General features: G+C 37.7%; 1 protein-coding gene and 1 long non-coding RNA gene across 2 annotated transcripts in view; both read left to right on the forward strand.

The window, feature by feature from the left end:
* LOC128616294 (zinc finger protein 420-like) overlaps positions 1-7,011 on the forward strand; it is a 45,435-nt gene extending 38,424 nt beyond the window's left edge. The window contains exon 13 of the mRNA XM_053638869.1: positions 4,223-7,011. Within this exon, the coding sequence (XP_053494844.1) occupies positions 4,223-5,077 (855 nt within the window). The 3' untranslated portion in view covers positions 5,078-7,011. The remainder of the gene's footprint in view (positions 1-4,222) is intronic.
* Positions 7,012-9,750: 2,739 nt separating this feature from the next.
* Positions 9,751-11,100, forward strand: LOC128615640 (uncharacterized). The gene is made up of 3 exons (XR_008387241.1): positions 9,751-9,837; positions 9,926-10,020; positions 11,017-11,100. It is a non-coding gene; the product is annotated as an uncharacterized LOC128615640 (long non-coding RNA).
* Positions 11,101-14,978: the final 3,878 nt, after the last annotated feature.

Here is a 14,978-nt window from a genome sequence, read left to right on the forward strand (position 1 = left end):
TTATTCATTGCAAACATCTGAAAGTCTGTCAATTTTGACAATAAACCTTTTTTTCAATGGGGGTTGAGTAATTCTGACTGCAACTGTATGTCTTCTCATATGGTTTAGTGTGTTGTTTCATGTAGCACCATGGTCTTGGAGGAAAGTTTTATTTCACTGTGTACTGCACCAGCTGTATATGGTTGAAATGACAGTCAGTGACTTGAATTGAGATTCGGTCAAATGCTGCAAAACAGATATGACAGCACTTCACAGTACAGATGGATAATGACCCGTACCGTGAAAGCAACCCAGTTGAGCATGCTGTTAACCTAATGAAGGCAGAAAGACCCACAAACAAGCAGCAACTGAAGGAGGCTGCAGTAAAGGCCTGGCAAAGCATCTCAAGGGAGGAAACTCAGCATTTGATGTCTATGGGTTCCACACATCAGGCAAGTATTTGCATCCAAGTATTTAAAAAAAATAATCCTAATATATATTGTTGTTAGTTTGTCCAACTTTGAGCTTGTGAAAATGGAGGGACTGTGTTAAAAAAAAAAATGGCTGTAGTTCCTAAATGGGTAATGTAATATTTTTGTTAAAGCACCTGAATTAAAGTGGAAAGACTACACTTCAATCACATCTTGAAGGCTTAATTTCAAATCCATTGAGGTGGTGTGCAGAGGCAAACTTACTAAAATTGTCACTGTCCAAATACTTATTGGCCTGACTGTACATTATATTAACTATTTCTGAGTGATTAGTGCTGAGAAATGATGTGTAAGTTAGATCAACTGTCTTGTTCATCTTTGTCCATAAAAATTATCAGTCACAGTGCTTTTTGTATTAGTAAAATATTCAACAACAATTCCATAACCAAAATCTAAAATTATTTAGGAGTCTTGAATAAATTTTATTATGTTTTCCAGATGTACCACTGCTCAGATTGCGGGAAGAGTTTTACTAAATGACATGGTCTCGAATACCACGAGCGCATTCATACAGGAGAGAAGCCATATCACTCTGGACAGTGGGGGAAGAGTTTTGCTTGTCTGAGTACTCTCCAAAGACACGAGCAAATTCACACGGGAGAGAAGCCGTATCACTGCTCACAGTGTGGGAAAAGTTTTCGTGACCAGAGTGCCCTCTACAGCCACCCACAGTGTCATACAGGACAGAAGCCGTACCTCTGTGGACAATGTGGATGGAGCTATACTCGTTCAAGTTCATTAAGGACACACAAGTGCTCTAAGATAAAGCCATCATCTGTTAACATGTGAATTTGTCAAAGTAAGACATCTTTTAATTTATTTTTTTAAAGGAATTTCTGGCATAAAATTATAATATAGTATGTGGATGTAGTATTATATTGCGTGGGACTGTATTGCTTACTGTCCACTTTCATGATATAATGATTTTCTTAATAGAATTCATGATTTTGTCGTTTTCCTTGTTTCACCCGAATGTTACACTACCAAGCCTGCAACACAACAATACGTATTTAATCTCAGAGTGAGACGCATGACACTCCTTCTGACAAAAGAAAACATACAGTTGCAATCAAACTATTCAACCCCCATTGCAAATCAGGTTTAGTGTCAGATTTGACAGCCTTTCAGCTGTTTGCAATGAACAAATCAAACGCAAGTAATTTAAATAGTTCAACACAACAAATGCTTCAAGTGGTTTCCCCAAATTCAACTGAAAATACAACGTCTAATGACTTCTACAGTCACAAAATTATTTAAATTTTGACAATAAACCTGATTTGCAATGAGGGTTGAATAAGTTTGATTGTATCTGTAACTACAGCACCATCAAGGAGGAGACCCTTGTCCTGTTAATGGCTTTGCAAGATTTGTAAGTGTACCTTGGTGATAGTCTTGCTCCAGTTCATGTGTGCATGTTGTCATCAATGGGCGATAGTATTTAACAGTGAAGAAAGCCGGTGCCCACAGCTTCGTTTTGCACATGCTCACTTGTCATTTGTGGTTGTGCTCGTTACTCCGCTCCGTATTTCTGTTTTTTTTTTCATCTGTGCCTGTCCAGTCTCTGAGCTCGATCTGTCCTTTCTTTCTTTTTGCTGCCTGGATTTGTAAATAGTCACACTCTGGCTTTGTGAGTAGCGGAATACACGTAACAACGTTACATTATCAGGGTACAAAAAACTGGTAACTGTTGGTTACATCAAAAAACAAAATAATCACATTACAGGTACATTTTGTAAAAAAAATGGGAATACTATCAGGATTACAGTTGTTTTCATTTAAAACCCAAGAAATTAAATGTTTTGATTTAAAAAATTTGCATGTAATGTGTTTTTAATTGCGTGTCCTGTGAGGAGTGGCCTATCACATCATTTATTCTGTTGACGTAATGAAATGAGACGATGCGCATGAATATGCACAGGAAAAGCAAGGATCAGCTTTCCGTGTCAGAAAGACGTGTCAAAACTAAAAATATCCAAATTTTCCAACCAATCCTTATCTCTGTTGAGCACCAATGCTGATGGCACACCTGCTAATAAAAAAAGCAGGCTCCAGTAGTGCCAGCATGAGAGAGAAAACAATGGAGATACTGAGGATCATCACAGAAAGGCATCTTAAGACTTCTTGGATTCAGGAGTTTGCATGGCTCAGGTATGATCATCACGCGCAGATAATGTTTTGTCACTTTTGTTCCGAAATGGCGGGGGACACGGATTTCATTATCGGAAAGAACCATTTCAAGAAAGAGACTGGGGGGGACAAGGCTATAGTCAAAAGCATTAAAAAATGCCTCTAGTCACGTGAGGCTGTGGCTCAGGAGGTTGAGCAGGTTGTCCACTAATCCACTAATCATAGGGTTGGAGGTTTGATTCCTGGCCCACATGACTACACATACCGAAGTGTCCTTAGGCAAGACACTGAACCCCAATTTGCTCCCAATGGCAAGTTAGCATCTTGCATGGCAGCTCTGCTACAGTTGGTGTGTGTGAATGAGACAGTGTAAAGCGCTATAAGCGTGCCATTTTTCTATTAGATTTTTTTTACCAAAAAAGCTCATGACACTGTAGTCGCAGAGTGTGCTACAAAAAACAATGTTAACACAAGCATGTCTCGTACATGTGAACTTCATGACATTCAGTTCCCATTTTAAGTGAACTTGAATGAAAATGCTGAAGCTGTAAAAGGAGCCCAGACATACACAGATGATGGGATGACTGGTGTTCATTCATGTGGCACTTAAAAAAATAATCTAGTGCCTGTTTTTTTTTTTTTATTATATATATATATATATATATATATATATATATATATATATATATATATATATATATATATATATATATATATATATATATATTACTATATTTCCCTTATAGGAGCCAATGTCTCCTTAATAGATTTATTTATTTATTTATTTTTGTCTGGAGCCCTGCTTTTGACAAGACAATATAGACATCTGCATGATTATAGTTCTGGTTCTCTCTTGCCAGTTGTGACTCACATGAGCAACAAATTTACTTATTGTATTAAAAAAGAAATCCAAACATTGAACATGGTTTTTAAGCTCTAAATTGAAGTATTTTAGATCATATTGCTTTTCTCTTGACTTTATTTACATATGTGACCTTGAAGTAATGTGATTACATTACTTTTATATTGTGATGGTTAGATTACATTACTGATTAAATTATTTTATGAAGTAATTTGTAACTGTAACAGAATACATTTTTAAAGTAACCCTCCTGACCCTGGGCTCACTGCTGAATTTTGTAAATATCAAATACTGTATCTATTCACTGGTGGTAGGGGTGTGACTGCCATTTCTATTGAGTGTGGGTTTTGTCTCTGTTTTGGCAAGGGTGTTTAGGGAAACTAATGGTCTTTTGTTGGTTTTTCTTTTTACTTAAGTTAGTTTCCTTAAAACAGTATTTTTTCTTTGTTGCTTTGGCTTTGGTTCACCCTGAAGTTTTCCCGGTTTACTTGTATAAAGTATGTATATATTCTAAAAATGTCTGTCACTCACTCTGCCTTATATTACACCTTGCTTTTATTTATGCTGTGTGTTTTGTTAGTAATTTAGCAGCTCCATCTGCATACCTAAATTTCTGGGTGCTATAGCCATTAACGGTGGGTGATTTGGTGAGGAAACTGTATTACAGTATTGTAGGAGATGTTTCCAGTAACAATTCCATAACCACATGGGGACAAAATCTAAAAATTTTAAGCATCTTGAATAATTTTATTGTGTTTTCCAGATGTACCACTGCTCAGATTGTGGGAAGAGTTTTACTAAAACTCAACATCTTAAAAATCACAAGTGCATTCACACAGAAGACAAGCCGCATCACTGTGGACAGTGTGGGAAGAGTTTTACTTGTCAGAGTCATCTCCAACGACACGAGCGCATTCACACAGGAGAAAAGCCGTATCACTGCCCACAGTGTGAGAAGAGTTTTACTTGTCAGAGTCATCTCAAACAACACCAGCGCATTCACACAGGAGAAAAGCTGTATCACTGCTCACAGTGTGGGAAGAGTTTTACTTTCCAGAGTAATCTCCAAGTACATGAGCGCATTCACACAGGAGAGAAGCCGTATCACTGCTCACAGTGTGGGAAGAGTTTTACTTCCCAGAGTAATCTCCAAGTACACAAGCGCATTCACACAGGAGAGAAGCGGTACTACTGCTCCCAGTGTGGAAATAGTTTTACTCGTCAGAGTCATCTCCAACGACATGAGCTCATTCACACGGGAGAGAGGCCGTATCACTGCTCACAGTGTGGGAAGAGTTTTACACGAGAAACTCATCTCCAACAACACCACCGTATTCACACAGGAGAGAAGCCGTATCACTGTGGACAGTGTGGGAAGAGTTTTAATCAAGAGGGTAATCTTCGGATACACCAGCGCATTCACACGGGAGAGAAGCCTTATCACTGCTCACAGTGTGGGAAATGTTTTCGTGACCCAAGTGCCTTCCACAGCCACCAGCAGTGTCATACAGGACAGAAGCCGTACCTCTGTGGACACTGTGGGCGGAGCTATGCTCATTCAAGATCATTAAGGATACACAAGTGCTCTAACATAAAGCCATCAGCCCTTGACACGTGAATTTGTCAATTTAAGATACATGTTTTTAAATATATACAGTATCTCACAAAAGTGAGTACACCCCTCACATTTTTATAAAGTAGTGAGTGTACAGCTTGTGTAACAGTGTAAATTTGCTGGCCCCTCAAAATAACTCAACACACAGCCATTAATGTCTAAACTGCTGGCAACAAAAGTGAGTACACCCCTAAGTGAAAATGTCCAAATTGGGCTCAAAGTGTCAATATTTTCTGTGGCCACCATTATTTTCCAGCACTGCCTTAACTCTCTTGGGCATGGAGTTCACCAGAGCTTCACAGGTTGCCACTGGAGTCCTCTTCCACTCCTCCATGATGATATCACGGAGCTGGTGGATGTTGGAGACATTGTGCTCCTCCACCTTCCATTTGAGGATGCCCCACAGATGCTCAATAGGGTTTAGGTCTGGAGACATGCTTGGCCAGTCCATCACCTTCACCCTCAGCTTCTTTAGCAAGGCAGTGGTCGTCTTGGAGGTGTGTTTGGGGTCGTTATCATGCTGGAATACTGCATACTAATCGTGCTCTGCTTCAGTATGTCACAGTACATGTTGGTATGTTGGCATGAGTGGATTATTCACAACAATAAATGCTTTGTGCAAGACTTAATTGATTACAGAGTCAAGTTAAGGAATGGTGGCTTTATTTTGGTTCTTGACATTTATAAAGCATTTGACACGGTTGAGCACTGTGATGGAAATTATTAATTTTTACTTTGTAATAGTTTTGTTCTTGTTCTGTTCATGTTCATCTGAGGATAACGTCAAAGAAGGTCATGTCAAGTCATTTAGATTAGTACAGAATGTTCATCTCCTTACAGAGACACAAACATGTTTTTCTGTTGAGGGTTCGACCCTGAAACAAAGCCTGTTTGAATTGCCTCAGACTGCTCCTTATCGGTACATAGAAGTGTATTATGTCTTGCGCTTTATAGACATAGTAAATGTTCAGCACAAGTGCCCCAGAGCACTCTCATTATTCTATCCTGTATTCATCCTTCTGTAATAAACCTTTTCACCTGATAGGATGAGTCCGTGAGTGTTGTCTAATGTCCACAACAGCACCCTTTTATCTTTCACACTTTTGAGCTTTGGGGCTATGGGGAACATTTTTAGGGGAATTATTCATCCTTTTTATTAAAATATAAGTTGTTCAGTTACTTTGACAGAAGGCACTTCTCTGCGTTTTAATATAAACCGTGGAATTAAATAAAGGTGTCCTATCTCACCACTGCTTTTCCTATTGGTGGCAGAAATGCTTTCCATTGCAATAAAGAGGGCTGATATCAAGCAGTTAAGATTTTGTTAACTCTGTTGTAATGTCAATTAGCAAATTAGCTTTTTTTTTTAATTTTTAAAGAATGTTGATCAGATACCTAAAGCTCTTCAGATCATACATACTTTTTCTAAAGCTTCTGGATTATGCCTCAATTTGGGTAAATGTGAATTAATGGCTCTACATGACTGCCATCTTCTGCCGGCTTGTAGTATCCTTATTAAATCTACTGTTAAATATCTAGGGATAAATATTTAAGTAAGTCCAGATTGATAGATGGTTGCAAAGGGATATTTAAATTTTTAGTCGAATACTTCTTACTAAAGTAGAATCTGTGGTACAAATTTTTGCCCACTAACCTTCTACCAATTTATACATTTATCATAAATTTTAGTACTTACAGCCAACAGCTCCTTGAAGAAATAAAGTAAGACATGGAACCAGGGAGTGAGAAAAAGCAAGACAGGTCCAAGTTATTGTTCCACCACATGAGATCCACACAGTTGAGACGTCCCAAAAGTGATCTGAACAACTCAATATTGCGGCCCCCTTGTTATACATCTCTTCGGTCCTAGTTCCCGCCCTCTGAGTTGTTTTTTACCTTTCAAATCCCCTTACGTATGCATTTCAGACATTACCACATCCCCTTATGTTCACATTTTGGATATCACAAAATTCCCTTATGTCTACATTTTAGCTATCTCAAAATTCCCTTAGGTCTGCAATTTAACTCTCCCAAAATCCCCTTATAATTGGTCCAGCCTGGGCTGCCTTTTTTAAAAATACCATCTTCTGCTTTTGTCATTATTGAGCTGACTTCCATAGAGAGAGAGAGACCTTCCAGACTGCTTCTGGTTTTCTCTGCTATCATGGGTGAGTCCCTGTTTTAAACTTACTTCAACATTCTTAAGGATTAACTTCTCTACTTTATCTGTTCCTTCATCTGTAGTTCTGTGTGTGTGTGTGTGTGCTTTACTGGAGTCGCTGGCCTAAATATTTCTTTTTCTGTGTTTTCTGTAAAGCTGAACGACGGCTGCTGTTCCCTACTTTTGAGGAGTCTGATTTTGACCTGAACACGTGCTACCAGCTTTCACATTTGTATGCAGACTTGGCCCTCTTGATTGAGGCTTTGTGCACTCCTGCTGACACTTCTGCGTTTCCGCTACCTCTCTGCTGCAGGCTTATTCCAGCCAGAGTGTGTGTGGACGCTTCAACTCAGACCGACCCCCCTCTTTCTCCTGAAGGTTCATCTGGTTATAGGGCTGACGATGACATACCTTATTCTGATACTGGTTCTCCCTTCAATCCCGAAAGTCCAGATTATGCTTCGCCTGGTCGTATACCTCATTATCAACCGTTCTTACCCTACCTTCCCTCAACGCCTACCAATTAATCGCCCACGAGCCCAACTTTTCAATAAACTAATTATTTACCTCACACCTTGTTTCCTTGTGTTTTATTTTGCATTTAATTTTACATCCAACAAATCCTTATCTAGATGCATTAAGCGGCAAGTTTCCTTTCTTTTCCGGACAAGGTGATAAATAGGATTAATCAGATGAACATTAATTAGACCTATATTTAGAAAAGGAAAGTGCACTATGTTAAAACAGATATTTTGGTTAAAGAATATGTGGGGGGTGGGGTGGTTGGGGGGGTCTGCAGACCATTGACTTTGATTGTATTAATGGAACCTTAAAGATAAACTGGTTAAAATCTTTTCTTGCAGAAAGCAGAAACAGTTATTTGGTTTAGTGTTCTGAGGGAAATTTTAATAAATGAAGGTGGTATCTATTTTCTTTTGGACTGTGACTTTTCTGTACAAAAACCTCCATTCGAATTATCTAGTTTTCATTCTGTTATACTGGAAGTTACTGTACAAATATAATTTCATCACACATCATATGCCAATTTGGAATAATCACTACTATATTTTCTTTAGAAATAAGTCACTTTGTTTTTCTTTGTTTAAAGAAAGGTATCTGGTCTATTCATCTTTTGGCTGTAGATGAATTTTATGCAGTATGAGGAGTTCTGTAGACGGTATAACTTTCACTGTGAGTATACCTGTTCTCCTTATGGTTAGTAGGCTCATTCATTACATCATTTAACCGAATGTTCTTCATTTACCACCATTAAAAATAAATGGATGGGCTTTTGTAGTTGTAAAATTTTCAAACAAATTGATACGTAAATGTACGAGTCTAGTAAGAATGGAGTCTTGAACATCTTTTCAAAGGCTGTCATAAGGAGATTAAGAATCAAGTTATCCTTTCCTCTACCACCAAAAGCTAAGGAAGTACACTTTATGATTTTTAATGATATCTATCCTTCAGCAGAGCTTCTCAGGCATAGATTTAATATCGATCATAACAACTGTATTGTTGTCATTCCAAAATAGAGTCAATGAACAATCTTTTACTATTGTTTGTACAGATCTAGGCCTACTTTCTGGCATGACACGTATAATTTGATAATATTAAAAAAAAATCTATTAATTGCTTAACTCCATTCATTAGAAACAATATAACATTTGGTAGAATAATGGACTCAGTTTGTTTTAAATACATTCATTTATTTTAGGGAAGTTTTATATCCATAAGTGCCTTAAATCTAAACCATTGTTTACATTGTTTTGCAATTTGTTTCAAAAAGATTTTTTAAAAATAAATCTTCAGAGACTTCAGAAACCATGATGTCATTTCCAGTAAGGAACATGGTAAATCATCGATGCTCCCTGGTTTGTGGCGCATTGTGGGATTTTTTAGGGAGCGAATGTCCCAGTGCACTGGAAGAATTTTGCAATTGAGACAGACCTTAAAATGGCCGACTCCCTGATCAGTGTCCTGAACTACTGAACTAGGGAGCTGGGTGAGAAACACCCTGAGGTTTTTTTCTTTATTGAAAACAGAGGCAGTAACAAACATAGCATAGAATACAATAATACAAAACAGAGTGTGGCATTAATTGGTAACAAGGGATCTGAAAAATATGTTATAATATTTTAAACATGTTAATGACTGTTTATTTATTATTTATTTTTATCTCAGAGAAGATATAAAACAATCAAATTCCAATATAAACACCCGAAAGATTGGGGATGCATTAACATACTTTTGTTTATTTAATTAAAATTGCGCCGTTCGTATAAATAAATTTATACTTTTTAAATTAACATTGGTTTCATAATACACAATGATATCCTTTAATGTAAAATAGTATTTAATCTTTACAAAATTTAAGATCAATTCTGCCAGTTCTCACCAAAAATTATTTTACATTTAAAAAAAGAAAAAGAAAAAAGAAACACCCTAAGAGTGAAGAGGCTGAAGGGAAAGCGTCATGTCGTTGTCGATGATGTCATCGCAGGAAGCCAACACACACTTGTTTGCGGAAGTTGATGTGAAAGAGCGCTTCCTTCTCCGCACGCGCTTCGGATCTCTGATACTCTGCATAACATCACTAAAGGTGAGTTCATCCGAAACTTACCACCTGAGCTGCTCGGTTAACAGGTTAGTGGAGATTCTGGAGTCATGAATCTGTATTTTTCTTCCAGTGTCCTGATTCTTTACACCTCTTATAATGAAATCAGAGTCCAGACGCCGCTCTTTAGGAAAATCTCCACAGACTCCTGCTGCTACTGGCTCAAAGGTAAAGTTTAGTCATGTGTCTGATTTCTCTTTTAGTTTTTAAACTCTGAGAACTTATTTATAATTAAGTAACCTTTACAACACTATATGCAACAAGCAGAAGACTTCAGGTCAGGACTCACACTTTATGTGGACTTCAGATTATTAATAAAGGAACTGATTTCATTGCATGTTTCTGTTGTAAATTCTGAAACAATTAGCAGATTAGCAAACCAAAAGACAAGCCTGCTAACTGTTAGCTAGATAAATAAAGTTCATTAGATGGAAATGTGTAACACTTAGATAGTGTCGTGGAATCTTCTTCAGCAAAAAGCTGAATATATCTGTCATATATCATGGAGGTAACTCTGGACTTCAGTTTCCATCAGCCACTGCACTGAACTACAATGTCACATGACCACCTGCACCTGAATCACGTTTCTGTTAACGAGCACACCTATGTATAGCCATTGTTTGCACTGCTTCTCTGTCTTACGTTTGTCTTAGACTACTGTGTTCCATGTTACTGTGTTTTGATCTTGTTAGTTTATGTGTAGTCTGTACCACTGTGTTTTGCATCAGTCTAAGTATCCTTTGTGTTTTGGTTGAATTGTATAATAAAACGTTGAAAATCTGCGATTGCTTCCATAACTATCTTTGAAACGTGACATCCATGTTGATTTTCCAGAGTCTAAACACATAAGATATACATGAACTATTTCTGTGAGATTAGTGATGACAAATGATGTGTGAATTTGGTCAAACGTCTTGTTCATTTTGGCTCTCAAAATCGATCAGTCACAGTGGTTTTGGCATGAGTAAAATTGGGCTGCAATCAATGGAATTACATTACAAATATAAAATTACAAAGCTGTTATAACCATTAAAGCTGGGTGATTGGGTGGTTGAGCTGTATCACAGTATTGTAGGAGACGTTTCTAAAAACAATTCTATAAACACATGGGGACAAAATCTAAAATTATTTAAGCATCTTGAATAATTTTATTGTGTTTTCCAGATGTACCACTGTTCAGATTGTGGGAAGAGTTTTACTAAAAGTCATCATCTCAAAGATCACAAGCGGATCCACACAGGAGAGAAGCTATATTTTTTTCCAGTTTCATTTTTATTGAACATTTCTGCTGTACATTTCTGCTGAACATTTCTGCTGAACTGAACATTTCTGTTGAACATTTCTGCTGGACATTTCTGCTGAACTAAACATTTCTGCTGAACATTTCTGCTGAACACGTCTACCAAACATGTCTGCTGAACATCACCTTTTTTCTTCTCTCCTCCCCTCCCTTTCCCAAATATTCCATTGAGAAGAAAGAAAAAAAAATTGAGCAACACACAGCAGTAAACATTCAGTTTTTTTTTCTTTTTATACTAACAAAGGAAAACAAAATTAAAAGTAAACCCGCCTCCCGCCCCCCCGGCTCATCATGGCTACCCAATAACTATCGCTGGTTATATAGATAATATAAGACCCAACAACAGGCACAAAAATTTAAGTGAGAAGTGTCTATAACTCCATAAAGTATACGATAAAGGGATGCCATTTATAAAAAAAAAAAAAAACTTGTCCGTACAACCCTTCATCGTATACCTTATTGTCTCGAGTTTTAAAAAAAAACATAACGTCCTTTAGCCACTGGGAGATAGATGGGTATTTAGCAGATTTCCAATGCAACAGTAGGGAACGTCTTGTTATAAGGGATGTGAAAGCAATAACATCCTTTTGTATCGAGCTCAATGAAACTGAGTCATCAGGAATCCCAAATACAGCAATCAATGGGCAAGGCTTTAAATCTACCCTAAGAATAGTGGACATGATGGTAAAAAAACCAGACCAAAAACCATGGAGATCAGGGCAGAAGAAAAACATATGGCCAAGATGGCAGGGAAGCCATGGCATTTATCACACTTGTCCTCTACGTCAGGATACATGACAGAAAGTCTCGACTTGGACAGAAGGACTCTGTTTAAAACTTTGAACTGTATAAGTCCAAGACGGCCACAAGAAGTGGTAGACTGTACCCTCCCTATAGCACGTTCCCAACACTCCTTACTTATCTGTACTCCTAACTCCGCTTCCCACACATTCTTAATTTTGTTACTCGACTCACTACCTAGTGCCAGAATAAAATCATAAATCCTAGAGATCATTCCTCTCTGATGTGGATTGTTTGAGAACAAGCTTTCCCAAGCCTGTTCAGGAGGCGCAGAGGGGAAATCAGGAAAACATCTAGAAACGAAACTCCGAATTTGAAAATACCGAAAAAAATGCGTCACAGGGAGGTCATTAGTGGATGCCAGATTGGCAAAGCTATCAAACACACCATCGGCATACAAATCTCTAACTTGTTTAATACCCTTATCATACCATACTGAAAATGTGCAGTCCAAACACGATGGAGGAAATAGATGGTTGTTGACTAAAGGACCCAAAGAGGATGCACCTACAAATTTAAAGTGCCGTCTAAATTGATACCAAGTCATAAGTGTGTTGAGGACAACTAGATTATCAGTATATAGGGAGAGTTTTGTAGGTAAAGAGGAGTAGAGCAAAGCAGGTAAAGAGGATTCCCTACAAGAAGATATTTTCAATTTACACCAAGAAGATCCAGGAGATTTAACCCAGTAGCAAAGTTTATGAATGTGCACAGCCCAGTAATAGAATTGAAAATTGGGTAATGCAAGTCCTCCACTAAGTCTACATTTCTGCAATAAAGATTTACTTACCCTTGGTGGCTTCCCTCCCCAAATAAATGTACTAATTATCTTATCCAATGAATCGAAGAATGATTTTGGCAGAGAAAGAGGCACTTGCTGGAACAAGAAAAGAAACTTCGGTAATATATTCATTTTGACGACATTGATCCTGCCAATTAGAGAAAGGGGTAAATTACCCCAACTCTGAATGTTAGATTTAACCTTTGAGATAAGGGGAGTGAAGTTAGCTGATAAAAGATTAGATAAAGAACGTGTCACGTTGATACCTAGGTATTTAAAACCTGACTGACTAAATCGAAACAGTAAATCTGACTGTTGGAGAGAAAATGCTGCAGTATTGACAGGAAAACAGTCGCTTTTATCTAAATTTAATTTATAACCAGAGACAACACCGAAGGACTCCAGAACACCTAAGACAGCAGGCATAGAGGCAATAGTATCGGTTACATACGATAACAAATCATCAGCATATAGCGACAATTTGTATTCTACACCGTATCGAACTATTCCTTTAAACAAGGGAGAAGATTTTAGTGCAATAGACAGCGGCTCGATAGCGACAGCAAAAAGCAGAGGGGATAAAGGACAACCTTGACGACACCCTCGTCCGAAAGCAAAATAATCTGATTAAATATCGTTTGTCTGAACCCTGGCATTAGGGGATGAGTAAAGGAGGCTAATCCAAGAAATAAACTTATCCCCAAATTCGAACTTCCTCAAGACTGCAAACAAATACTCCCACTCAACCCTATCAAATGCTTTTTCAGCATCTAATGAAATCACAATCTTAGGGAGTACAGACGAATGCTTTGAATAAATTATATTAAAGAGTGTATGGGTATTAAAAATCAATTGACGTCCCTTTATAAAACCGTTCTGCTCTTCAGATATAATATAAGGGAGTATATTCTCTAAACGAGATGCCATTACTTTTGCCAGCACCTTTACATCTGCATTAAGCAGAGACAGCGGTCTATAAGAACCGCAGGAGGATGGATCTTTACCCTCCTTAAGAAGCAGAGCTATCATGGCTTGTGTCAATGTTGGAGGCAAAGACCCACATTCCAAAGATTCGTTGAACATAGCCAAAAGCAATGGAGCTAGTTTTCCAATAAACGTTTTAAAAAATTCAATTGGAAACCCATCCGGGCCAGGAGCTTTGTTAGATTGCATAGTTTTAACTGAAATTAAAATTTCTTCAAGAGAGAGTGGGGAGTCCAGTTGTATAGCAGTATTCAAATCAATAACAGGGTTACAAAGGTTTTGAAGAAATGCATTCACTTTAGTATTGTCTGTTGGAAATTCGGACTTATAAAGCGAAGAGTAAAACGATTTAAAAGTAGCATTAATTTCCATGGGATCTGTAGTGACAATATTATAAGTGTTTTTTTATACTAGGTATGAGACAGGAAGTAGCCTGTCGCTGTAGCTGATGTGCCAGTAAACGACTCGGCTTGTTGCCACGTTCATAATATGAACCACGAGTACGTAACAACAAGTGTTCCGCCTCTTTAGCCGAAATAAGATTAAATTCTGCCTGTAAGTCGAGACATTGTTTAAGAAGTTCTGGAGAGGGGTTCAATGCACATCTTTGATCGAGGTTACTGATCGCAGATGTAAGTTCATTAAGCCTAGCAGTGCGTTTTTTATTACAGCGAGCAGAATAAGAAATAATCTGCCCTCTGATATAGGATTTAAGTGTCTCCCATAACAATGAATAAGAGGTGGAGTCATTCTGAATGAAGAAAAGAAAGTCATCAATAGAAGTAGAAATGAACTCACAGAATTCACAGTCTGCTAAAAGAGGAGAATTAAATCTCCAAGGCGGTGGGCTACGTTTATAAATAGAAAGATGAATATCTAATTGTAGAGGCGCATGGTCAGAAATTACAATACCCAAATAGTCAGAAGAAACTACACAAGAATCAAGAGTGCTGTCTATAAAAAATAATCAATCCTCGAATAGGAATGATGCACCTGGGAGAAGAAAGAAAACTTTTTAAGAAAGGGGTTACGGGATCTCCAGGGATCAACGAGACCATTCTGACACATAAAATCGGAAAATGTTTTAGACATAGCAGATTGATTCAGAGAACGGGGATTAGACCGATCTAAGTTTGAGTCAATTACACAGTTTAAATCTCCACCGAAAATCAACAGGTGAGTATTTAAGAAAGGGAGATTGCTCAACAATCTATTAGCAAATTCCACATCATCAAAGTTTGGAGCGTATACATTTACCAA

This window comes from Ictalurus furcatus, chromosome 12 (assembly GCF_023375685.1).
Source record: "Ictalurus furcatus strain D&B chromosome 12, Billie_1.0, whole genome shotgun sequence".
NCBI lineage: Eukaryota > Metazoa > Chordata > Actinopteri > Siluriformes > Ictaluridae > Ictalurus > Ictalurus furcatus.